The sequence below is a fragment of the Rhineura floridana genome, chromosome 7, assembly GCF_030035675.1.
Source record: "Rhineura floridana isolate rRhiFlo1 chromosome 7, rRhiFlo1.hap2, whole genome shotgun sequence".
NCBI classification, from domain to species: Eukaryota; Metazoa; Chordata; class Lepidosauria; order Squamata; family Rhineuridae; genus Rhineura; species Rhineura floridana.
In genome coordinates this window covers 93050659-93078637 of record NC_084486.1, presented here as the reverse complement: position 1 = coordinate 93078637, position 27979 = coordinate 93050659, and the positions used below count along the sequence as shown (strand labels likewise).

At 42.2% G+C, this 27979-nt stretch overlaps 1 protein-coding gene across 1 annotated transcript; it reads right to left on the bottom strand.

The window, feature by feature from the left end:
• Nucleotides 1-136: 136 nt before the first annotated feature.
• On the bottom strand, nt 137-27979 carry NME9 (NME/NM23 family member 9). Its single transcript, XM_061637710.1, has 7 exons — nt 27947-27979; nt 25432-25489; nt 24094-24197; nt 16947-17018; nt 11291-11407; nt 578-674; nt 137-141 (listed from the first exon to the last, which is right to left on the bottom strand). Exons 1-7 carry the CDS (start codon nt 27977-27979, stop codon nt 137-139), a joined length of 486 nt encoding a protein of 161 aa, XP_061493694.1.

The window sequence follows — 27979 nt, the reverse complement described above, 5'->3', positions numbered from 1 at the left end:
ACACACTTCTGCTGCTTATGGCAATATTTAGCCATTTAATGTTTTACATTTTAGAAGAGAAAACTTTTCTGTAATACTCCTCATCATCTCCAAATGGCAGTTAAAAAGCCAGTCCCTGAAGACATTAATTGGTGAATTAATCTAGAAAGAAAGCATGAAATAAAATTAGCGTGAGAAGAAAGTAGTGCAAATCTTGAAAGTAACATCAAAGGAAAGATATTTGTTTGATGTTTATACTGTGAAATTGTTTCAGCCTTTTGTATCAGTATAAGACAGTTAAATTAAACACTTTTCCTATTTCTTTGCCGAATTTCTTACCCTCTGAGACTACTGATAAAAAAATGGATTGGTCAAACCAGTGGCTAGCCCACAAAGAACAAACATGAATCAGTACTGGCCTATTAGGTTGACAGAATGCTTTCGAACCAACACAGCCAATGGATCCCATCCCTATTCTGGGATGAGTAATGCCAGTGACAAAAATCTGAAGTATCTGGGATTGCTCACCTTCTTGCACAAGGAGAAGTTTTAAACTATATGAGTGGTGGTGGCTATGCCACTGAGAAGAGCCACATACCCGCTTCATCTTCCTCACCATCTTCTTCCCCATCTTCTTCTTCCTCTCCTCCGGTGGCAGGACTTGCTTCTTCCTTAGGAAGGGCTTCATCCTGGATCTAGTATTAAATTATAACGGAGTGTTGGTTACAGATTATTTTAGAAAGCAAACAATTGAAATATGTTTATGAAGACTAGTTTTTAGCAATCAGCTATGATAATTTTTAGTAACATTTTTTGTTGGTAGTTTGTTTTGTTTGTTTGTTAATTTTTCCAAAATGTGATATATTCTTATTTTACATTTTCATCTCTGGAGTTGGTTTTTACTGACATGCGGTTGTAATTCTGATGTATAATGACTATGTTGTTGGACTCATAAATATTAAGGAGCAGGGGAACAAGCTGTGCGGGTTCCCACTGTTAGGAGAGGATGCCCAGAAGATGAGATGTGCCATGTACAACAGTCTCCACGGGTGTGCCAAGTTCCTGCAGCCTCTGAACTCCATAACTTCTGTGCATACAGGGCTATGTCTGTCATAACCTCAGACTGTCAGCAGTGACTTGGACACAGAGGGGAAGGGGCCTGTTGAATCAGTAGCACTGAGTTTGAGTCTAGCAAACTATAAGACTGTAAGAACTGGACCTCTGAACTCGTTCTTTGCCCCAGGACTCTCAGAGACTACAGCCCCAGCACTGGACCCCACCAAACAACCAGAATCCTTCTCCCAAGACCTTGCATGCCAAACCTACTCACCCACACAGGCAGCATACTTGACAAAAGATGATGGAGTGCCACAGTCCAGGCTACAGAGTCACCCCTTTAAGAATCTACTTGAAGGACATGAGCACTCTTGCTTTCTCCTCAGCTTCTTGTAATTCAAGTAATTACACACTCCCTGCCTGTTAGGCCTTTCCCTCGGCCATCTGTTCCAGACCGCTATCTGTCCTGCTTCCTCCAGACTCCACTCTAGGCTCATCCTCACCAAGACTGGATGCTGTGGTGTTGTAGGAGCCCAGAACAATAGTGCTGGATGACTTCAATGTCCATGCTGAGGCTGCCTCTAGTGTTCCGGCTCGGGACTTCATGGCCTCCACAACGACCATGGGGTTGTCTCAAGTTGTCACTGGCCCGACGCATAGGGCAGGACACACCCTCAACTTGGTTTTTGCTCCAGATGGAGGAAGGGGTGGTCTGGAGATGGGGTGGATGTCACCCCATTGTCATGGTCAGATCACTTCCTGGTGAAGTTCAGACTTATGGCTCTGATCCTTCCCTACAGGGGTGGTGGACAGATTAAGATGGTCTGCCCCCGGAGCCTAATGGAATCCACTGGATTCCTGAATGCCCTGGGGGAGTTCCCAGTCGAAGCCCTTGTCACACTGTGGAACAGTGAGGTGCATCGGGCTCTTGACACAGTTGCCACCGAGTGCCCTCTCCAGCATTGTGGAGCCCGGTCTGCACCTTGGTACACCAGTGAGCTAAGGGCAATGAAACAGGCTGGATGACGGCTAGAGCGCAAGTGGCGAAAGACATGCTGTGAGTCTGATTGGGCACGAGTAAAACATCATAACCATGCCTACTGTGTGGCGGTGAGGGCAGTGAAGAAGGCCCACTTCTCTGCCTCCATCGCATCCTCAAGTAGCCGTCCGGTGGAGCTCTTCCATATTGTCAGGAGTCTGTTGGCATCAACTCCAGGAAATGGAGTTTTACACCCATCGTTTTTTTTTTTTTAATAATTTTTATTCAATTTTTTTCAAAAAACAAACAAAACAAAGTCAAAAAAGCATAACAATACAACAAAAAAATAAAAAATAAAAATAAAATAGTTGACTTCCGATTTGTCGCAGATCAGCTATAAGTATATAATATACATCAAACCTGTCCCTTAATGTATACATACAGGATCCCTTTTCTCCATAGGCTATCTTAGTTAATCGTCAAATCCCAATATCATCATTTTGTTTTGATCTTTCAACAAAAAGTCTAAGAGAGGCTTCCATTCCTTAAGAAATGTATCTGTCGATTTTTCTCTAAGTAGACATGTCAATTTATCCATTTCTACTAAGTCCATTAATTTCAATAGCCATTCTTCCATTGTTGGTGTTGATTCCATTTTCCACTTTTGTGCATATAATAATCTTGCTGCCGTAATCATATATAATATTATTCTTCCATATTTCTTTTCTATTTGTTTATCCATAAAACCCAATAAAAAAAATTCTGGTTTTGACTGAATATTTATCTTCAAAATTTTTTGCATCTTCCTACCTATCTGTGCCCAAAATGATTTTGCCTTTTTACACAGCCACCACATATGATAAAATGATCCTTCTTGTTGTTTACATTTCCAACAAACGTTAGAAACATTACTATACATTTTTGACAACTTTTCTGGAGTCATGTACCAACGGTACATCATTTTATAGAAATTTTCTTTAAGATTATAGCATAGTGTAAATTTCAAGCCTTTTTTCCACATATTTTCCCATTGATCCATTTGTATGTTATAACCAAAATTTTTTGCCCACTTTACCATTCACTCTTTTACTTGTTCTTCCTCCATATCCATTTTCAGTAAGAGTTTATACATTTTCGCAATTATATTTTCATCATTTGTACACAATCCTATTTCAAAATCAGATTTACTTATTTCAAACCCATACATTTTCTTGTCCATTTTATATCTTTCTAACAATTGTAAATAGGCAAACCATTGAAAACTATATCCTTCCTTTGTCAGTTGTTCTCTCTCTTTCATTATATATTCTCCATGTACATTTTCTAATAGTTCTTGATAAGTTAACCATTTCTCTTTTCCAGCCATTTCTCTTCTGTAAAACGCTTCTTGACTTGAGACACATAATGGTATTTTCGAATAAAACCTTGGTTTATATCTATTCCATATTTTCAACAGAGGACGTCTTATAAAATGATTGTTAAAGTCTACATTTACTTTTACTTTGTCATACCATAGATATCCATGCCATCCCCACTTAAAATTATGGCCCTCCAAATCCAATAGTCTTTTATTCCTCAATAAGATCCATTCCTTTATCCAGACTAGAGAGCAGGCAGCAAAATAAAGTCTCAGATTTGGTAATCCCAGTCCTCCTCTTTCTTTGGCATCTTGTAGTAGTTTAAATTTAACTCTTGGTTTTTTTCCTTGCCATACAAATTTAGAGATATCTTTTTGCCATTGTTTAAAAGGTAGATCAGAGGATATTACAGGTATTGTTTGAAACAAAAACATCATTCTCGGTAATACATTCATTTTTATCACAGATATTCTACCCATTAATGACAATTGTAGTTTATCCCATCTTAGCAAATCTTTCTTAATCTCTGTCCATAATTTTTCATAATTATTATGAAACAACTTTGAGTTTTTATTTGTCATAATGATACCTAAATATTTCAACTTTTTCTCTATTGTAAAATCTGTCTTGTCCATTAACTCTTTCTGTTCCCTTAAAGTTAAATTTTTCACCAACATCTTTGTTTTTTGATTGTTGATCTTAAATCCTGCTAACGGTCCAAATTCTTTTAATTTGTCCATCAATACATTAATTCCTTTCAAAGGGTTTTCTAGTACAATTATCAAATCATCAGCAAATGCTCTCAATTTATATTCTTCTTTTTTTATCTTTAATCCCGAAATCCTTTTATCTTGCCTTATATCTCTAAGCAGCACTTCTAAGACCAGAATAAATAAAAGGGGAGATAATGGACATCCCTGTCTTGTACCCTTTTGTATTTCACATGAATCCGTTAAATCTCCGTTAACAATTATCTGAGCCTTCTGAGATGTATAAATCGATCTAATCCATTTTATAAAATTGTCTCCAAAATCCATTTGCTCCAAAACCTGAAACATAAATTTCCAATTCAAATTATCAAATGCTTTTTCAGCATCTAAAAAAATCAAAGCTGCTTGTTTATCATTTCGTTGTTCTAAATATTCCAACACATTCAAGACATTCCTGACGTTGTCACGTAATTGTCTTTTAGGTAAAAACCCTGATTGATCTTCCTGAATAAATTGTTGCAATATTATTTTCAATCTTTCTGCCAAGATCATTGTAAAAATTTTATAGTCATTATTCAATAGAGATATTGGCCGATAATTTTTTGTTTTAGTTAAATCTTGCTCCTCTTTAGGTATTAACGTTATATTAGCATTTTTCCAACTATCCGGTATCTTTCCCTCTTGCAGAATAAAATTCATTGTAGACTGTAGAGGTAGCAAGAGTTCTTCCTCCAAACATTTATAATACATTGCAGATAACCCATCTGGTCCTGGCGCCTTTCCTAATTTAATTTTGTTTATAGCTTCAGATATCTCTCTTGACGTAATAGGGCCATTAATAGCTTGTCTCTGAAAGTCTGTAATTTTAGGCAAATTCTGTTTAGATATATACTCTACTATTTTTTCAGATGGAATTTCCTGACACTTGTACAATGTTGAATAATATTGATGAAAAATCTTTTTGATTTTTACATTATCTGTCAGCGTCTCATCTCCTTCTTGTATCTTTAAAATAATATTTTTTTGACATTCTTTTCTTAATTTATATGCTAACCATTTCCCAGGTTTATTTGCAAATTCAAAAGTCCTTTGTTTAGCAAAATTTAGTTTCCTTTCAATTTCTCTAACTGTCAGCATTGATACTTGCTTCTGTAACATTTTAATTTGATTTACAATAGAAACTTTAGTTGGATTCTTTTTCAATTCTTCCTCTTTTTGTTTTATTTCTTCCAAAATTAATTGCATTTTCTGTTGTTTCTTTTTTTTAAATTCAGAATTACATTTAATAAAATATCCCCTCATAAATGCCTTACTTGTATCCCAAACGATATTTTCACTTGTTCCTTTATGTAAATTATGTTCAAAAAACTCTTTTAATTTCTTCTTACATTCTTGTACCACTTTGTCATTCTGTAATAAAGATTCATTTAGTCTCCATCTAAATCCAAGATTTTTTTTTTTTAAAGTTAATATCACAGGATTGTGGTCTGAAAAAGTTTTTGGTAATATATCCATTTTAAAAATATCCTTCGCTAGAATTTTAGACATCCAAATCATATCAATCCTCGAGAATGTTTTGTGTCTTTCTGAAAAATAAGTAAATTCCTTTGCGTTATCATTTATATATCTCCAGGTATCCACCAATTCTAAATGTTCCATCAGTTCAAAGCAAATCTTCGGTAATTTACCCTGTGTCTCTTTGATATTTTTTTCAGAAAGCCTATCAATTTTTGGTGAGATTACCCCATTCCAATCACCCATGACGCACCAATGATCATATGAAAACTCTGACAATTTTTCCATAAGTCCTGTGTAAAACCTTGTTTTATCTTCATTGGGGGCATAAATACCCACTATCAAAATGTTTGTACCCTGTAAAGTAATTTCAACCCCCACAAATCTACCACTATCATCCAGTAATACCAATTTAGGAAGCAATTGTGGGTTAATGTAAAGAACAACTCCATTTTTTTTTTTTTGGTCCAGCTGAAATAAATTCTTCACCCAAATTTTTACAAATCAAATATTTGGAATCTTTCTTCTTAATATGAGTTTCTTGTAAACAAATTATATCCAATTTTAATTTTTTCAAATAATGAAACACTTTCTTTCTCTTCTGCGCCGTGTTGGCTCCATTTATATTCCAAGTTAGATATTTGTAATCCATCTTTAAGCGTGTATTTTAAAATGTGCCTGATGCTCCTTTTAATCCATCATCTTCCTTCCCCTCCTCTGCATATCCTTGTTGACTTTGTTCCCCAGGAATTATATCCATATCTTTGAGTTTATCTTCTTCCATATCTTTTGAAGCTTTTCTCAAGAAGTCCCTTGCTTTTTGAACAGTATTCAATCTATATTTCTGTTGTCTGAATGTAAAGTTCACTCCTTCTGGAACATCCCATCTAAATTGAATTTTGCATTGCTTAAGTTTTTCTGTAAGGAAACCATATTCTTTTCTCTTACGTAAAAGTCTAATAGGAATTTCTTTCATCACCAGTATTTCCTTACCATCAATTTTAAAGGTATTTTTAAAGTGTTGCTGTAATACCATATCTCTGGTCGTCTTCTTTATAAAGTGAACAAGCACATCTCTTGGAATTTTATTCATTGTTGCATATCTGGAATTAATTCTATAAACTTTGTCTATTTCAAATTCCATCCGATCTTCATTCAAATCCAGAAATTTTACTAAAGCATTAACAATTTTATCTCTGATATCTTCACCTGTTTCCTCAGGGATTGCACGAAATCTCAAACAATGTTCTTTATTTCTCATTTCAGTCACAGCCATATAGTCCAAGTTTTTTTCTAATTCCAGATTTAATATATCTGTTCTATTCTCCAAGATTTGTACCTTTTCTTTAGTATTTTTTGCATCCTCCTTTATTTGCCCAATTGTCCCTTTAATCTCATCCACTTGTGTTTTAATATAGTCTTTTATATCTATCAATTCAGTTTTCATTTCCTGTTTTATATCCTTAATCCCTTCCATTATTTTTTGAAACATATCTGGGGGTATAGCCCCTTCCTGTGGGTCAATAAAACCTCTTCGCTCCTGGGCCTTAGTTGCTTTTTTAGTTGTCATTTTCAAAAGAAGCCTTTAATTTCTGATATTAACCACTGTTCCAAAACCTAGAGGCAGTCTATTTCTTTTTTTTTTCCTCCACCAACAAAAGAGTTAATATTCCAGGCCTGTTATTATAGTCCAGCCAGCACAGCACAGTTCTTATCTACGTCCAAGAATGCAAAACAATTCTGGTTCCCAACACCAAGCGATTAGTAACATATACGAACAGCAGATTCGTCCAAAAAGAAATAGTCCAAGGAGAAAAATAGTCGAAAATATATTTCCATCAAATAATAATTACCTCTCATCCGTTTTTAAACTTTAAAACTCCAAATTCAGGCCAGCTTTTTGTCGTATAAAAAATATATAAGTTGTTTACATTTTCTTTCTTCCTTAATTATATTTAAAAGAGAAAAAGTATGACTCACCCAGGTTTCTCAATTGCTGATTCGTAAACAAATCCCTTTTATTGTAGTAATTTAAGCCAAATGATAAGATTTAGACAGAAGTAGGCTTGCTGGTTAAGGACGTTTTTTTTAAGAAGAAAAAAAAACACTTCGCTTTTTTCCAGTACAGCTTGCATGGAAGTCCTGACTCCGTCTTCAGCCGATCGGCATGCCTTCTTATCTCAGGGATTTCCTGATCAATTCCAGCCGCCGACAGCTCAGCGAAGTCTTGTGGAAAATCTGATCGGTTCTCCTATACCTTGGAGAACATTTAAGCCAGTCAAAGTTTCCTCTTGGCTGGCTTTTAACCTGAAAAAAGCTTCCTCTGAGGCAGAGATCTCTCAGAGACAGTCACCAGCTGAGCACTCACTTCCGGGAAGTCATCTGAGTTTTACACCCTTCGGAGGCCCACTGTGAATTGTTTGCTAGGCACTTTGAGGGTAAAGTTGCTCGCCTCCGTAGCAGTCTTGATGCCCCCTCTACATCTACTGTAGTCTCCAATGAGGTGTCCAGTGCAAAGTCTGCTGCAACTTCTTGGGAACAGTTTCAGTTGATGCAGCCTGATGACATGGAAAAGGTGCTTGCGATGATGCGGCTAGCAACGTGTCCTCTTGACCCTTGCCCTTCTTGGCTTATTAAAGCTTGCCGAGGGGGTTTGACCAAGTGGATCCAGAGTGTAGTCAACACATCATTGCGGGAGGGAGTGGTTCCAGGCACCTTGAAGGAGGTGGTGATCCGACCACTCCTGAAAAAGCCCACCCTGGACCCATTGGTTTATGACAACTACCGACTGGTTGCAAATACCCCCCTTTTAGGGAAGGTGATTGAGAGGGTTGTGGAGCAGCAATTGCAAGTACTCTTGGATGAAACAGGTTATGTTGACCCATCCCGCTCTGGGTTCAGGCCTGGTTATGGGACTGAATCGGCCTTGGTTGCCCTGATGGATGACTGTTATCGGGAGAAGGACAGGGGGAGTATGACCCTGTTATTCTTACTTGATCTCTCAGTGGCTTTTGATACCATTGACCATGGTATCCTTCTGGGCCGACTTGGTGAGCTGGTATTGGAGGAACTGTTTTACAGTGGTTCCAATCTTATCTCCAAGGTCGATCTGAGAGAATAGCATTGGGTAATTGTCTTTCGGCCCCCTGACAGTTGTGCTGTGGGGTGCCACAGGGTACCATCTTGTTCCCCATGCTGTTTAACATCTATATGAAGCCCTTGGGAGCAGTCATCAGGAGATTTGGGGTGAGGACCCAGCTCTATTTCTCCATAACATCTGAATCAGGAGAGGCCGTGCAAGCCCTGGACCGATGCTTGGACTTGGTGGTGGGCTGGTTGAGGGCCAATAAACTGAGTCTGAATCCTAGCAAGATGGAGGCGCTGTGGGTTGGTGGTTCTCGAGTTCGGATAATTGGTCAGCTGCCTGCTTTGGATGGGGTTGTACTCTCTCTGAAAGAGCAGGTCCATAGTCTGGGGGTGCTCCTGGATCCATCTTTGTCGCTAGAGGCTCAGGTGACCTCTGTGGCTAGGAGTGCCTTTTACCAGCTTTGGCTGATAAGATAGCTGCGGCTGTTCCTGGATCGGGATAGCATGACCACTGTTGTCCATGCACTGGTAACCTCTAGGCTGGATTATTGTAATGCGCTCTATGTGGGGCTGCCCTTGAGGTTGGTCCGGAAGCTGCAGCTAGTGCAAAATACAGTGGCGAGACTGCTCACTGGGGCAGGGTATCGCCAACATGTCACCCTGTTGCTGAAAGAACTACACTGGCTGCCCATTTGCTACCGGGCCAAGTTCAAGGTTCTAGTTTTAGTGTACAAAGCCCTATACAGTTCGGGACCAGGATACCTGAAAGACCGTCTTACCCCTTATCTACCCAGCCGATCACTGCGCTCTGCAGGTGAAGGCCTCCTGCAGATACCATCTTATCAGGAGGTTCGTTCTGTACAATATAGGAAACGGACCTTTAGTGTGGCAGCACCTGGTGTCATGGCCCCATCAGAGGACTCCTCAGATGAGGACGACTCGGGAGTAACAGCAGCAGACCCAGGAGCAGCAGACTCAGAAGGAGACATGGAGGAGCCTCCTGAGAATCCAGCTCCTTCTCCCCCTCAGCTGCAGAGCACCCCAGAGACAGCAGAGTCCCTGCAGCCAGACACAGACAGTGAACAGGATACTCCCCCCTCACCTGCAGAACGTAGACAGCAGAAGGTCAGGCAGAAGAGAGGCAGGCCTGTCTCCTTAAGGCCCAAACGCTGAGGACTCACACCTGCTGTCAACCTTGCTCTTTATAAGGCACACCTTGGCTGCAGCTTGTTGCTGACTGCAATGTCAGGCGTGGCTTGTGTGTTCCTAGTTTCCTGGCACCCTCTTTCAGACTGACCCCTTGGCACTTGATCCTGGACCTCTACTGACCTCACTTCTGGACTCCTGACTCGGCAAGTACGCTTCGGACAAGCCTGGCCCTTATCAGCTCCCCTCCTCCTAGACCTGGCAGATTTATGACCAGACTGCCGGCTAAGGACTTTGCTTCCCTGCCAACCACCCAGGAATTTCCAGCCCCCCACCGGCCCTGCTGACGCAGTGTAGAGCTGACACCTACCCTGTGGAATTCCCTTCCCATAAATATTAGACAGGCACCATCTCTGCTGTCTTTTCGGCGCCTTTTGAAGACTCTCCTCTTCCAACAAGCCTTTTAAGTTGAGACCTATCCCAGTCTGCATCTGTGTTAGAATTGCTTTTAATATGTCTTTTAATATCTTTAACCCTTTTTTAAAAAGATGTTTTTAAAGTTTTTTTTAATGTTTTTAAAATTGTTTTAATTGTATTTTAAGGTCTTTTTATGATGTTTTAAAGTGTTTTTAATGTTTCTGTTTGCCGCCCTGGGCTCCTGCTGGAAGGAAGGGCGGGGTATAGATAAAATAATAAATAAATAAGTAAATAATGCAAAAATACACAACTCTGATGAGCAGTGGCTTTGCCTAAAACAGAACAATAACACTGAACGATGTTCAGAGATAATGAGTCAGTTATTGCCCTGTGACCATACACAATCTGTAAAATTCTACACAGAATTTGGAAGTATCTAAGAACATCAGCTATCATTATTATTTTTATTATTATCATCATCTCGTGCAGCTGTGGAGAAGAACTGGGGCTGAATACTCAATCTCATTATCAAATTATGAAGCCCAATTTCAAAATGTGTTTCTTCTGCAACCAACTCATTTTAAGAGATGCTGGATATCCTCAGCCAGACTTCCTTAAGGTTTAGGACAGGATGGGGAACTTTTAGCCTGTGGGCCTAATCTAGCCTGCCAAGACTCTCAATCCAGTCCCCGGCACTGTCCTCAGCCCACACTTCTCCATTTCCCTATCCCCCCAGGATAGTGAACCAGGGAGACCACCACCCCCAGCTGATAAGAGTGAGAAGCATTAGGAGAAACCTCTTAACAGTATGAACAGTTTTACAATTGAATTTATTACCTTGAGGGATGGTAGGCTCTCCCTTGCTAGAGGACTTCAAGCAGAGGCTGGACAGCCACCTGTTGAGAATGTTCTTGCTCTGGATTTCTAGCATTTAGCAAGGGGCTGAACTAGATGGCAAACAAGCCTCCTCCAAAAAAACTATGATTTTAATCAAAGATGCCACTTACAAGGGATTGCAGTTAAATGGCAAGAGATTACATTACCACCACTCTATCTGCTCCATGATCCAAGACCTTCCTTTCTGCCTCTAGCTGTTGCTTAATGATTTTCTGTAGCAATGGTGCATTTGCTCCTCTTACAACCGCTACCAACTCTCCACCCTGAAAGGAAACAGAAAATAATTGGTAATATAATTTATGAACATAATTTGTCTCAGCACACATTAATATTACCAATAGCGGAGTCTGGGTTTTATTTTCTTTCTAACAAACACTATGCTATTCTAAAGACAGCAAACAATATTTTGTATTTCGAGCATAGACTTAAGCTGTGAACACACTAGTCGCCAAAGCAAAGCATTTCCACTAGCCATATCAGGAGGGGGAACAGGTTGATTTGCCTATCAGTTGTGAAATCTCTTTGAAGCTGAATTTTAAAAAAATGCACTCAGGCTGCTTCCACCAGGTTTTACAGTGAAAAGATGTAAGGTTTGATTAGCATTGTGTGCCTCCATTTCTGAAACTGGCAGAATAGTGAGTTTCTACCCAAATAGGCACAAGAGAGATTGGTGGGAGTGGGAAGAGAAAACAGGCATAGAATGCCTCACAGGTACAGCTGCAATGTTGAAACATTTAATTGGTTAGATTAATAAATTAAACCCAGTTTTAATTGACTAGAAAGTTGCCCTAATTAAACAGGCAGCTGATTAAAAAGAATAATTAGTTTTTTATACAAATACTTGTAAAAACTGTGAAAGGCTTGCACTATCAGAAAAGGTATTCTCACACAGAAGAGGGAATGCCTCTAAGACAGGAGTAGCTAACATGGCACCCTCCAGATGTTGAGAACTACAACTCTCATCAGCCCCTACCAGTAGTGGCCAAAAGTCTGCAGAGAAGCTTCCCCCCCCCCCCGAATTCTAAATATAATGGCAGGTGGAGTGGGTTGCTGATGACATGAAATAACAATTCACAGACCTTGCTCCTCTCCCAATAAATGTTTCTGCGGACACTCTTGGTTGAGGCTGGTGCCTATTGGAACTGGTAGGACAGAAGGGAGAGATACAAACACTCGGTGGAATCAGAGCCAATGACAGGCAGAGTCAACTAATTCTAGTTTTGTCTTCATCCTCTGACCTGCTGAATTCTACTAAGGCAACACTGAGAGTAAGGAGGAGGAGGAGGCTGACAGGCCGTCCCAACCACCTGGACTGGATGTAAATAAGAAGGCAGGCAGGTGAGGGTTTGATGAGGGCAGAATGAGTTGGTGGAGCTGTGCCCCATTTGCTCTAATAGGCCAACCATGCTGACTGGAGCTGATGGGAGTCGTAGCCCTCAACATCAGGACAGTACTGTGTTGGCTACCTTTGATCTAGGGGATGCCTACTAATGGCATGGGCAATATCTAAAAGCAAAGAAGGCATGCTTCTTCCTTCAGGAACATTGTTTTTATCCATGTATAAATGTGTTCAATTTTAATAGCTTGATTAACTGACAAACTCATCAGATTAATAGATTTGTGCTGTAATCCTCAACCAGCTTTCCTCAGAGAAGTCATTTAAGTCAATGGGACTTATTTCTAAGTAGATATGCCTATGATTGCACTGTAAAAAGGTTTACTCAGAGATAATGTTTTGCCTATGATACATTAAAATCAAGTTATTTGACTTTCATACTGCTTGGCACAAATGATTAATCCTAATAATTTGCAGTACTTTCTGTTCTACAGGAAGCAATCAGTGACACTTGACCATTTCATTCTCTCTATTTCCATTGTTTAGGTTGTGAGTGCCATTGCTTATTTAGCCAAATGGGCACCATCCACACACAAAAGGGAGACATCAACAGGCTTGGGAGAACCCTAAGGTCTGCAGAGGTACACAAAATATTTTGGGGGAAACTGTATGAAGCAGGACTGAAAAATAGCCCAATGAAGAGGACTAGGTGTAATCATAGAATAGTAGAGTTGGAAGGGATCTATCAAGTCCAACCCCTTGCTCAATGTAGGAATCCAAGTTAAAGAATACCCGACAGGTGACTATCCAGCTGCCTTTTGAATACCTCTAGTATTGGAGAGCCCACCACCTTCTAAGTAATTGATTCCATTGTTGTAGTGCTCTAACAGTTAGGAAGTTTTTCCTGATGTTCAGTCGAAATCTGGTTTCCTGGAACTTGAGCCCATTATTCTGTGTTCTGCACTCTGGGATGATCGAGAAGAGATCCTGGCCCTTCTCTGGCAACCTTTCAAGTACTTGAAGAGGGCTATCATATCTCCCCTGAGTCTTCTCTTCTCAAGGCAAAACATGCTCAGTTCTTTCAGTCTCTCCTCATAGGGCTCTGTTTCCAGTCAGGGCCGGCGCTAGGCATGCCGGGGCCCTTGGGCCCTGGCACATGGACACATGTCCCACCTACCTACCTACCTACCTACCTACCAGGTGGGCGGAGGAGTGGAAGGTTGGGCAAGCAGGGGGGCAGGATGGCAGGTGAGCAAGTGAGTGGGGGAGGAGAAGATGAGCGAGCGAGCAGGTAGAGAGAGGGCGAGCAAGGGAGCTGGCAGTGGCAGAGGGTGAGCGAGGGAGCGAGCTGGTGGGTGGGTGGGTGAGGAGTAGAGCAAACAAGCAGGTGCCAGTGAGCGGGTGGGCAGCTCCCTCCCTGTGTGTCATGGCCCCGTCAGACCGTCAGAGGACTCCTCAGATGAGGACGACTCAGGAGTAACAGCAGCAGACCCAGGAGCAGCAGACTCAGAAGGAGACATGGAGGAGCCTCCTGAGAATCCAGCTCCTTCTCCCCCTCAGCTGCAGAGCACCCCAGAGACAGCAGAGTCCCTGCAGCCAGACACAGACAGTGAACAGGATACTCCCCCCTCACCTGCAGAACGTAGACAGCAGAAGGTCAGGCAGAAGAGAGGCAGGCCTGTCTCCTTAAGGCCCAAACGCTGAGGACTCACACCTGCTGTCAACCTTGCTCTTTATAAGGCACACCTTGGCTGCAGCTTGTTGCTGACTGCAATGTCAGGTGTGGCTTGTGTGTTCCTAGTTTCCTGGCACCCTCTTTCGGACTGACCCCTTGGCACTTGATCCCGGACCTCTACTGACCTCGCTTCTGGACTCCTGACTCGGCAAGTACGCTTCGGACAAGCCTGGCCCTTATCAGATTCCCTCCTCCTAAGACCTGGCAGATTTATGGCCAGACTGCCGGCTAAGGACTTTGCTTCCCTGCCAACCACCCAGGAATTTCCAGCCCCCACCAGCACTGCTGACGCAGTGTAGAGCTGACACTGTGATCCGCGGCAGGGAGCCTGCTGCAGAAGGGGAGCACTACTCCCCCATCATAACAAGGAGCCCTTGAGGCCCCTGTGGGCCGGGCCCTCAGCTAGGGCCCCACCTGGCCACCCTTTGGAGCCAGCCCTGTATCCAGTTCCCTGATCATTCTCATTGCCCTGTTCCAGTTTGTCTGCATCTTTCTTAAAGTGTAGTGTCCAGATGAGGCCTAGCCAGTGCCAAATAGAGGGGAACTAGTACTTCATGCAATCTGGAAACTATCCTTCTGTTAATGCAGCCTAAAATAGCATTTGCCTTTTTTGCAGCCACATCACGCTGTTGGCTCATATTCAGCTTGTGATCAACAAAACTTCCAAGATCCTTCTCACATGTAGTTTTGCGGAGCCAAGTATCCCCCATCTTATAACTGTGCACTTTATTTCTTTTTCCTAGATGTAGGACTTTGCACTTATCTCCGATAAAATTCATTCTGTTGTTTTCAGCCCAATACTCCAGCCTATCAAGATCCCTTTGAATTTTGTTTCTGTCTTCCAACATATTAGCTATCCCTCCCGATTTTGCATCATTTGCAAATTTGGTAAGTGTCCCCTGCATCTCCTCATCCAAGTGATTAATAAAAATGTTGAAGAGCACTGGGCCCAGGACCAAGCCCTCTGGCATTCTGCTTGTTACCTCCCCCCACATTGAGAAAGAACCATTGATAATCACCCGTTGAGTACGATTCTGTAGCCAACTGTGGATCCACCTGATAGTTGTTTCATCCAGCCCACATTTAGCTAACTTGCTAATCAGAATATAATGGGGCTGTGCATAAGCCTGTTACTGTGCATAAGCCTTGAAATGCTGTCTGACGGGGGGGGGTACAAACGAAGTAGCTGAAATCTCAAACAGAGCACTCCACACTGCATCATTTTGTTGCAAGTCCCACTTGTTGTCCTGTCCATAGTCAGAGGACTCAGATATGTTTGTGGTTTTTTCTCCTTTTATTAAAGTTATAGATACAACAAAAGCAGTGTGCCTCATTAACCTACCTACAGTTGCTAGGAACTTTGGCCCTAAACTAACACTGACTAAACATGCTGTCATGGCACTAAGATGTTGACTCAGCAACTGGGTCCCCCTCCTGAGTCAGCTTAAGTAGGCTTGGATCGTGCACACACACAAAGGCTCTGTTCCAGCTTCAACTGTTGAACTTCCCACCTCGAGCGCCTCCGGACACAGGGCAAAAGTGGTTTGATATCCACCTCCCCCTCTGATGGAGGGGGTCTTCTAACAGTCAGTTTGGGTGTGGGAAACTGGGCAGCACTAGGCTGGGAAACATCTGATGTGCCTGGCTGTGTCTCAGAGGGGGACAATGGGGGGTGTCCAGTTGGAGAGAATCCAATGAGCCAGATGGTGATTCTGCTGGGAGGCCGGGAGCGGGGGGAGCTGATCCATCAGAGATGGGGGTTGGGGCACCATGAGAGTCCACCCCATTGTAATCCCCCACCCCGCTTTCCCAGTCCAAGTCCTCATCATCTGATTTGCCTTCGACTAGCTGCCTCCTTTCTGCATGGCTCACAACACTTGTTCCCTTAACTTCTCAGGAACTATATAGGGTAGAGACACACTTACTGTTCTGCCGGTTCTGGTGCGTCTCCATCTCTCTTTTCTGAAAATGGGGGCACACAATGCTAGTGAAACCCCACCCCTTTTTAATGTAAAACCTGGTCAGATCACCTCAAGTGCATTTTTTAAAATTCAGCCTCAAAGAGATTTCACAGCTGATCAGCAAATCATCCCGTTGCGCCTACAGGTGTGGCCAATGGAAACTCTTTGCTGTAGGCAACTAGTGTGCTCACACCATAGACTGAGCAACACCCCAATAGAATTTCCTGTGCACAGCAGTCACCCAGCAGAGCAGGACCACAGGACTCTTTAATCTCTCTACATGTGCCAATCTCCCTTGAAGCCTTTTTCCCTTTCCCTTTCTTCAAACAGCACTAATTACATCACTTTTAATATTTATAGCATCATAATGTCTGTCTTGTTCTATCTTATGGTCAGAAGCATATAAAATTATATAAGCTGTATAATTTACATCTACTCTGGCAACTACTGTATTATAGGTCACTGTACACATACAGAATGAGGTGAAATATAAGTTAGAGTAATCTCTGAAAGATAAAAACACTATTTCCAGCAATAATATACATCTCCAGTGCCATCAAGTTCAAAATCATTGAGACAAACAAATAAATTAAAAATGTGCATTCTGTTGGATGGAACTATTTAGTAACAGGCAAATTGTCTTTTAAAAAAATCTGTCAGCAGTCTTAGTAGGAAAGTTAATACACACCAGAGCATAGTGAGGCAAGTGCAAAGAACACAAAGTCAAGCATGTTTTAAATATGTTTCAAGTTTCAAATGTACCAACTTACAGCATAAAACAGAAACGTAGGCTCACATTTTCCACGATATTTCTCTAGGGCATCAGTTGAATCTGCTTCAGCCTAAATAAAAAGTATACAAGCAGTCAACTTATTAAAAGAAAATGTTCACAACTATAGGAACACCATTTGGGTAGAACAGAGAAATGCTATTTCTCTGCAGGAGTGGGGAACATGGTGCTTTCAAGATGTTGTTGGACTATGTGATGCGTCCTTCCCTGGCTCTCCCTGTCAGGTTCCTACCTGCTCGTGGTTACTGCCTGTCTCTAGGCACCACCAGGGATTCCACCAGTCCGGACTGCACTCTCTTATGGTTTACCTATCCGCTCTAGCACAGATCTCAACAGATCCCCCTGCTAGGCAACCACCAGTAATGTCCCAATACTAGTATTCCCAGAGACTCTGAATACTGGTATTGTTATTCTCTTCACCGCTGCCACCATTTGTTACAGTTCCCCTTCAGCCTTGGTCATTACCTTACCCTCCCTTCTGGTCTGTGAAACCCCAGCCAAGGATCAGACCTTTGGTAAACCAAATTAAGTATTTATTAAAGATAACAAAGCTAACAAGATTAACAAGATTTCTTCTTAAGGCACATAAGCATATGGTTTTACTCAATACTAATCCGAACTCCACCTCCCTCCTTCTTCACGCTCTCCTGGCAAACAACTCTCTCAAACCCCACCAAGCAATCCACTCTTTCTCTTCTCCCCCCCAGATTCCACTCTCACTCTTCCTTTTATACATTCAGCCATTTTAAACACTCAGCCAATCATCTCGCATTCTACTGCCCATTCACTCCCCCTCTTTCACTCCACTTACCATGTATCTTCTAAAACAACAACACTTACCATATATACATTAATATAGGAACATCACATTTCCCCCCCCCCTTAAACAACAGAAGAGTATTATTCCTGTTCCAGGATTTATACGTCGCGTTAACAAATAAAAGTCTCTATGGGGAAAATGTCTTTCTTTGTTCCTCTGTCTGGTCACGTCACTGCAGTCCCAGCCACTTGCCTGGAAAGTCCATCGGCCAGTACATTGTCCTTGCCTTTTATGAACTGGAAGTCCAATTGATAGTCCTGTAGGGCCCAGGACCACCTCTGCAGCATAGTGTTATGGTTTTTCATAGTCTGCAACCATAACAAGGCCCGATGATCCGTAGTCACTGTGAATCTTCGTCCCCACATGTATGGGCGCAACTTGTTCAGTCCCCACACGACCGCTAGGCACTCCTTCTGGACCGACGAATAGTTTTTCTCCCTCGGCGTCAGCTTGCGACTCAGGTACGCCACTGGATGTCTGGTGCCTTCTCTCTCCTGCAGCAAGACGACTCCCAGCGCGAGGTCCGACGCATCTGTAGCCACGATGAATGGTTTCTCATAGTCTGGTGCTATTAATATGGGTCCTTGGCACAAGGCTTGCTTCAGTAGATCAAAAGCCTTCTGACATTCATCCGTCCATACCACACGCTCAGAACACTTCTTCTTTGTTAATTCATGCAAGGGGGTTGCTATTTCCCCAAAATTTCTCACAAACTTCCTATAAAATCCAGCCACACCTAGAAATGCCCTTACTTGTTTTTTGGTTAAGGGGATCAGCCACGCTTGTATTGCCTCCACCTTGCTCCATAAGGGGGTGATTTTCCCACTCCCCACCTTATGTCCTAAATAGATTACTTCCTTTAGTCCAAACTGGCATTTCTTAGCTTTTATTGTGAGGCCTGCTTTTCTTAAGGCCTCCAATACTGTTGTCAGGTGTTGGACATGCTCAGGCACCGACTTGCTAAAAATGGCTACGTCATCGATATAGGCCACTGCAAAATCTGACATGCCACGCAACCCAGTATTGATTAGCCTCTGAAATGAACTTGGTGAGTTCCTTAGTCCCATGGGTAAGGTCACAAACTCATATAACCCATCTGGTGTACTGAAGGCAGTTTTGGGTCTGGATTGCTCGTCTAGTTCCATTTGCCAAAATCCTTTACAGAGATCTAGTGTAGAGATAATGGTTGCTGCCCCCAATAACTCTAACATTGCGTCTACCCTAGGCATAGGATACGCATCTGGGACAGTAATTTTATTGATTAGCCGATAATCAATGCAAAACCTTGTCGTTCCATCTTTTTTCGGAACCAGGACAATACTTGAGGCCCAGGGACTGATGGATTCCCTGATCACTCCTAATTCCAGCATCTCTTCCACCTCCTTTTTGATCTCATTCAAAACTTTCCCATTCACACGGTACGGAACAGATCTGATTGGGGCATGATCTCCAGTATCAATGGAATGTATGACTATACTGGTCCGGCCAGGTTTGTTGCTAAAGAGATTCCTATAGGTTTTCAAAACTCTCAGAATCTCTTCTTTTACTTCATACTCTACCTCCTCTGACCATTCCGCTTGATCTACCCCTCCTTTGTCTTTGCTTTCCTGTACCAAATCTGGAAGTTCAGGCCCACTTCCCTCAGGGAATAAGGTAACTTGCAACACCTGTGCATCCCTGGTATGGTAAGGCTTCAACATATTTACATGAACCACTTTGCTTTTGTTTAATTGGTCTGTGGTAATTACATACGTCACTGTGTCAAGCCTTTCTCTGATGGTATATGGTCCTTCCCAGTTAGCCTGTAATTTGTCATGTTTCCTGGGTATGAACGCCATAACCATATCTCCCACATCATACACACGTTCTCTGGCTGTTATGTCATACCAGTAACTTTGCTTCTCCTGTGCATGACTCAAATTCTCTTTCACTACTTCCATCATTGATGTTAATTTGTTGCGGAATTCCAATACAAAATCTACTACAGAAGTTTTGTACTCTCCCAGAGTTCCTTCCCATGAATTTTTTAGCAGTTCCAAAGGTCCCCTCACTTTTCTAGTGAACATGAGTTCAAAGGGTGAGAAGCCTGTTGACTCCTGAGGGACTTCTCTGTATGCAAATAAAAAGCATCCCAAACGTTCATCCCAGTCTTGTGGGTGATCTTGAACATAGCTTCTTATCATGCCCTTCAAAACTCCATTGAATCTCTCAGTTAGCCCATTAGTGGCGGGATGGTAAGTAGTGGTCTTTAGATGTTTTAGACCACAACATTTCCACATACATTGCATCACTTCTCCCATGAATACACTGCCTTGATCTGTCAGCACTTCATGAGGGAAACCCAGCCTCATAAAGATTTTTAATAAAGCCTCTGCCACTACAGGGGCTTCTACAGATCTCAGTGCTTCTGCGTCTGGGTACCTGGTGGCAAAATCCACCACCACCACTAGATATTTCTTGCCATGCCTTGTGGGTTTGGAAAAAGGGCCCACCAAATCTATTCCCACTCTATAAAAGGGTTGTCCAATTATAGGAAGGGGCTTTAAGGGTGCCTTGGTCTTTACTCCACTCTTTCCCACCTTTTGGCATATTCCACAAGATAGACAATGTTGTTTTACATCTTTGGAGATGTTTGACCAATAATAGTGTGCAGCCAATCTCCTCTTGGTCTTTTTTATTCCCAGATGTCCTGCACATGGGACATCGTGGGCTACCTCTAGCAATCTGGTTCTGTATTTGCTAGGTACTATCAATTGCTTCACTGGTTCACATTCATCCTTTCTCTCAGCAGGCATCCACAGTCTATATAAAATCCCATTCTCACACACAACTTGATTCCTCAGTTTGTCAGTGAAAGGAATCTGTTGGGTCAGGGCTTGTTCCTTTATCTGCTTCAAACTTATATCTTTATGCAGCTCTTCCCTGAATTGATCTGCTTCTTCCCCAGAGACCACTTGATACAGTTTGTCTTCTTCAGCAGGCCTGCTAGTGGTTGCTATGGTGACCTGAGGCTGGTTAACAGATTCCACCCTGTTTGTTTCAGCCCCCCTTAATATGGCTTCTTTTTCTCTGCCAATTTGCTGTCTGGTCACTACATAGATCTTTCCTTGGGCGCCCATTACATCCCTTCCCAGTATTACTGGTTCTTGTTGCTGGGCATTAATGCCTACTTTATATCGGCCCTCTCGGCCTCTCCAAGTCATATCCACCAGGGCCACAGGCAAACTTTCTGGTTGACCTCTCACTCCTTGGATAGTCACAGTTTCCTGAGGTAATATTACCTCAGATTTTATTAAATCTGGCCTCAGTAATGTCTGAGCGGCACCAGTATCAAGCAATGCCCAATAATTTGCCCCTTGTACACTCACTTCCTCTCTCAGACTTGAATCAAGGTCTGTTACTTCTGTCCAGTTTATCTGGCAGAACTGAACCTTTTTCGCTGTTTCTAAAGCCTTGGGCTCTGTTTTCACTGCCCTTGTCTGAGCAGGATTACTAATGGGGTTGGCAACCTCACATTGAAAACGTAGGTGCCCCGGTCTACCACATTTGTAGCATAATTTCTCCTCACTTTTAGGGTACACAGATCCACTCTGGGGTGTCCTGTGCCCTTCAGATTTTAATGGAGGACTCACTCGCTGTGGTACCACATCCCTTCTGCCAGCACTATATGGTCTGGGTTTAAACTCTCTTGATGTTTTCCCCACCCAGCCAGTTCTATTGGAGGCGAAGTGATCCGCCATCTCTGCAGCCTCCTGCACCGATGTAGGGGAACGGTCTTTGACCAGGAGCCTTATTTCTGGTGGTAACTGATGGTATAATTGATCCAATATCATGAGGTTTTTCACCTCCTCCACAGACTGAGCTTTTGCACTTGTCAGCCATTTCCCAAATATGTCCATCAGTTTTGCCCCCAGCTCCACGAAAGACCTCCCTGTCTGTATCTGACAGTTTCTGAAAAGCCTTCTAAAATAATCAGGCCCCAGTCTGAATCTTTTAAACACTGCTTCTTTGAATTCAGCATAGGTGACGGGCCTGTCTGAGGGGAAATATTGGTATACCTCAGCCAATTCCCCTTTAATCAGGTTTGATAAATACTGCATGTATTTATCTTCAGGTAGCCCCCACAACTGAGCTGCTTTTTCAAAGGTGCTGATGTAAATTTGAGGATCTTGACCAGGCTCATAGACAGCAAAGTCCTTTGGAGTAATTTTTATTTTTGCTCCATTTCTGTCCTTTCTTGTTTCATCAGAATGAAACTTCTCTCTTTCAAATTTTAACTTTTCTGCTTGTAATTCGGCATCCACTGCTCGTTGCTTCTCCCTCTCCTCAAACCCCAATCTCATTCTCTCAGCTTCCATCTTCAATCTCTCAGCTTCCAACTCCCTCTGCTTGTCTTTTTCCTCAGCCTCCCATCTTAACTTCTCTCTCAAGTACTCTATATAAGCGGGATTGCTTAAATATCCTTCTGGGGTCTCTTCCCTGACAGGTTGTTTTTGCTGGGTAGTAGCAAATCCTATAAGTGCTACCCTCAATTCATCTACCCCTTTACCCTCGTGAGGTAAATTGAATGTTATGCACTTCTCCACCAGCTCCTCTCTTTTCATTTTTATGTATTCAGCCATGGTGTTTGAGTTCACTCACTCTTTGCCACACACTCTTTGCCAGTCACTCTCACAAGAAATCTTGTTTTGTTATTTCTGTTTGCCACACCACTGTATCTGGATTCTCTGTTGTTCGTATCCCACCGCTACTGACACCACGTGTGATGCGTCCTTCCCTGGCTCTCCCTGTCAGGTTCCTACCTGCTCGTGGTTACTGCCTGTCTCTAGGCACCACCAGGGACTCCACCAGTCCAGACCACACTCTCTTATGGTTTACCTATCCGCTCCAGCACAGATCTCAACAGATCCCCCTGCTAGGCAACCACCAGTAACGTCCCAATACTAGTATTCCCAGAGACTCTGAATACTGGTATTGTTATTCTCTTCACCGTTGCCACCATTTGTTACAGTTCCCCTTCAGCCTTGGTCATTACCTTACCCTCCCTTCTGGTCTGTGAAACCCCAGCCAAGGATCAGGCCTTTGGTAAACCAAATTAAGTATTTATTAAAGATAACAAAGCTAACAAGATTAACAAGATTTCTTCTTAAGGCACATAAGCATATGGTTTTACTCAATACTAATCCGAACTCCACCTCCCTCCTTCTTCACGCTCTCCTGGCAAACAACTCTCTCAAACCCCACCAAGCAATCCACTCTTTCTCTTCTCCCCCCCAGATTCCACTTTCACTCTGCCTTTTCTACATTCAGCCATTTTAAACACTCAGCCAATCATCTCGCATTCTACTGCCCATTCACTCCCCCTTTCACTCCACTTACCATGTATCTTCTAAAACAACAACACTTACCATATATACATTAATATAGGAACATCACAGACTACAGTTCCCATCATCCCTGACTATTGGTCATACTGACTGGGGTAATAGGAGTTGGAGTCCAACAACACCTGGAGGGCCACAAGTTCCCCACCCCTGACCTAGAGAAACTTGCAGGGATGTGCCTTTAGCTCTGCCTCCTGAGCCCTGTGATTCCTCTGACCCCTTCATGTATTTACCACAAACATCTACAATGGGGAGCCTTGTGTATCTATAGAGGTTCTCCCAAACCAGTGAGAACACAGGAAGATCAGAGCTCTGGGGGTCAGAGGGTCAAAGTTGCATCGCCACATCCCTGCTGTACCTATGCTCTCTCTTCAGGCGATAACACCTGAAGAGGGCTGTTTGTGTTATGAGAATGAGTTTCTCAAACCATAATGTTTCCCAGTCAGCTGAGCAGTGGGTGCTGGGGGGGATCACAGGGAGATTTTGTGTGTCTATGTGTGGGTGAGGTAGAATGTGGAGTAATTTCGTCCACTGCCAGCTTTTCCACCACATATTTTGATTTTACCCTGTCCACTGCTAGTATGTTACTCCAGGGAGATCAGCCACAAGGGAATGCAGCCCTGGGACTGAAAAATATTCCATGCCCTTACTCTATATGATTACAGCCTTATTTAACCAAATATAGCAAGATTAATTACATATTTTATTTATATGCCTAATAGGAATTCATCTTTGCCAGCTACTATTTATATCAGTGATAACCAACATGATGCCCTCTGGATGTTGTTAGACTACGAATCCCACCAGGACCCTGTCCATTGGCCATGCTGACTGGGGCTGATGGGAGTTGGAGTCCAACAACATCTGGAAGTCACTACATTGGCTATACATTTATGGTTTATACATTTGAAGCTGTCTCTTACCACAGCAAAATGGAGGAGGTCATCACCAAGTTCATTTTTTATTTTTCTGAAGAGGTTTACTACAGCTTTACATGGTCCGCACCAGCCTTGATAAACATCTACCACTACAAAGAGATTAAACTGTCTCATCAGAATTCTGAATTATGACATGTCAGTACAGAGTTTAATCTAGCACATACAGATGAAATTAGTTGATTACCAATACTCTGCAATGTGACCGACAATTGACCTACAACTCTTCCCTTGCTACAGGTTTGTGCTAGAGGGCTGCTGGGGTGGCTATGATGGTTCTGAGGGAAATCATGTGAGTTTCTATAGATAGTCTCCACTTTCCTATCTCTTCGCTCTTCTGAAAAGGTTTCATTGTGCAGTGCTCCTGTACTTCAGAACGGTTTCCTCAAAGCATCCAAGGAGCTGAGGAAGCTGCCATCTGGACTTAGCCTTAGGGCTGATCTACATATTACAGACCCACATGGAGACAGCTGTTGGTGAAGAAATGTTTCCCCATAACATCCTTGTAAGCAGGGCTGCATGTTAATACCCCTCTACCTCTGCTTACCACAATTTTTCATATTGCATGGATAGTCTAAACACCATCTCCAAGAATGTACAGCACTGACATGGAGATGCAAAAGGTACATGCAGTTAGTGATGCTATAGCAGTACTAGCTCCAGCTTTTGGAGGTACCTTGGACAAGGTAATTTTAGTGGGTACCCTTCCTGAAGGGTTTCATCTCCTTTTTACCACTGTCACCATTGCTCTTCTTTTGCCCTCTTTCTCTGAGCCCAACCCATATGACAACCACGAGGGAGATGTCAAGACAGCTGGAGGCTATTGCACTTCCTTCTTGCTCCTGGCACTGTCCACATGCTCAGAGAGGTCAGGTCAACAGCAGCAAGGAAGGACCTAGGTTAGGGGGCATCAGGGGTTGTCAGTGAGCCCCTTGCAGGGGTGTGGACCTTGGCAAGTGCGCCCAACAATGCCAATCGCTGATGTCAGTGCTTACATGGAGCTGTATCTGTGAAGAAGCTTTTTTTGGCAGTTTTGGAAGCATGGAGACTGCAGTATGTAGATCAGCCTTCACCAACTGGATGCCCTTCAAATGTTTTCAGCTACAACTCCCATCATCCTTGACCACTAGTCATGCTGGCTAGGGATGATGCGAGTTGTAGTGCAAAACATCTGGAAGGAATCAGATTGGGGTAGAAGGTTGTACATCAAAAAAAGGAACAACAATTTATTTTCTAGCCTGCCCTATAAAGACTGTCAGTAATGTATATACTAATATTTCTGAACAGCTACAGAGTACTGTGTTGTATTTGGAATGGAGGTCTTACCAATCAATCCTTTGGAACCCAGCATTTCTTCCCAAAGTTCCTGATTAGTGACAAGCATCTGTGTACAAATTAAATATAACTGAGAAAACTTTCAGTAAAGCAGAATAGCCTTTAAGAGCACGGCTGCCTGAAAAGAGATTTGGAGGCAACTAAGATTTTGTGTTAGAATAGTTTCCAGTAGAAGGTCAAAGACATGGGTCAGTTTTATGAAAATACTTTCTTTAGACAAAACCACAACTTGGTTGGCACGAAGAGAAAAGATAGTAAATTGATGGAATGAGGCAATACAATGTCCATCTTAAAATATTTGAAGGGCTGTCATATGACATGATTGTACAAATATTCACATTTTGGTATATGGAGGCCTGCTTATAATACATTCAAACTGTAGATCTATTTACACCTACTTGTGAATACATCTTTTGGAGTCGGTGGGACTTGCCTCTGAGAAAAATATGCATAGCATCTCATTGCATGGCTACAGTCCTTGGCATACTTACTAGGAAAGAATTCTCAATCAACTCACTTCTGAGTAAATATGGTTATGCTTCTGTTACATGGCCCAGAGTGTCACACTTCAAAACATTTAATTAGCAGACTGTTGCATTTTATAGTTGGCAGAACACTTTATGGTCAACCTATAAGTAGCTGGCTGAGAGCCACATGAGAGTAGTTCCAGTGAAATCAATATGTCTACTCTGATTTAAGTAGTTAACAAGATTGAAATAATAATCAATTTCTTCTTCTGGCCACTTGATGGCAGGATTTATAGAGATTATATTCCATATGGAGCAATTTTTAAAAATAAAGAAATCTCAGTATATTCCCACCTGTTTTTATATGGCTCTTTAATCATGCTTTATGAATGAAGTATGTGATATGTAATAATTAATATTCACATAATCATAGTCTTATGTCCATAGTGCCACTGATATTATATATGTTTGTCTCTAAAGACCAGATTACTAAACTACACTAGCATGTTTTAATTACAGCATCGTTTCTAGCTGCACTCAAGATACAACCTTTCTGGCTACCAGCTTCATGAAATTAAATAAACTGCCTTCAGGTCAATTCTGACTTATGGCGACCCTATGAATAGGGTTTTCATGGTAAGCGGTATTCAGAGGGGGTTTACCATTGCCTTCCTCTGAGGCTGAGAGGCAGTGACTGCCCCAAGGTCACCCAGTGAGCTTCATGGCTGTGTGGGGATTCAAACCCTGGTCTCCCAGGTTGTAGTCCAATGCTCTAACCACTATGCCACACTGGCTCTCACCAGCTTCATACTGTAGGGTACAAATTACCTAAGAGATACACAACCCAGAGGAGCAGAAAAGACACTGAGGTCAAGAGGACTACTTGTGAGTAAATGTGCATAGTAGCATCTTTATGGTAAAATACTCAAATGTGGAATATTAATCAAACTTATATTTCAAAAAATAAATTGTTGCACAGGCTAAACAAATCCCATTACTGTTGTCATTATTTTCATAGACAGACTCCAACATTAGAGGTTGGCATTGTTGGGCACCTGCTGAGACCTGCTCTCCTGCAGGAGGGCCCATTGCTGGCTCCCAGAGCTTCCTGCTCATGCTGATCGCCTCTTTGCCACATTGCCTGTTCACCTGTTCTCTCCGAGCATGCAAGTGGTTGACAAGAGAGGAGATGGAGTAGCAACTTGGAGCTTTCCATTTTTTCTGGATGTTTTTGTAGATTTGACCCAAAGGAAGAGGGCAATCAAATGGGTGGTGACGACAGTAGAAAGGAGGAGGAAAGTCTACTCCAAGAGGGGGGCACTAAGAACATCTTGTCCAACAATCTCCCAAAATCTAAAGCTTGTATTACATTCCCTTCAAATGTAAGCACATCCTCTTGGTCAATATTATCATCACAAAGATTAAGGATTAAAATTTGAACATGTTTGCATGTATCAGTACTATGTTTTGATTTACACAATAGTTCTTCCCCAGTTTACTTTGGAGACATCCATATGAACCCAGCCAGTCTAAAAGGACAACTTCTCCCTTTCATCCTAGGTCTTAATGAGAGTAAAGTTGATGGAGAAGTTGTGCTTACAACTGAAGGGCTAAACCTGGCTCAGGTGTCTTTTTTGGAAGGATATTTAATTTCTATTTGAAAAATAAAAACGGAGTGGTAACATGATAATTCAGCTCACCATTCAGTCTTTGGTTCTTATTCTACCTTTTTTCTGCTAAATATAACACTCTGTGCCACTGTGATTAGTCCCTGGAAAAGTGCACGGTAGGAATTACATTAAATCAGTGCTTTCATTTTCTTTCTGATTCATCAGATGATGAAAACAATTGCATTACTGTTGTTGCCCTGGGAGACTGGTAAATCCATTTAGAACTACTGCTTTCTATTTTAGAACTACAGCATTGCACAAAGGTTTCACTGGCAGAATATGATATAGCCTTGTGCCCAAACCACCCCCTCTTTCAAAGAAGTAGGAAATGTCAAACTCAAAGAGAGAGATATTACTTTACTTACTGACCTGCAAAGCTAATTCTTTCTTCCTGCTGGTCAT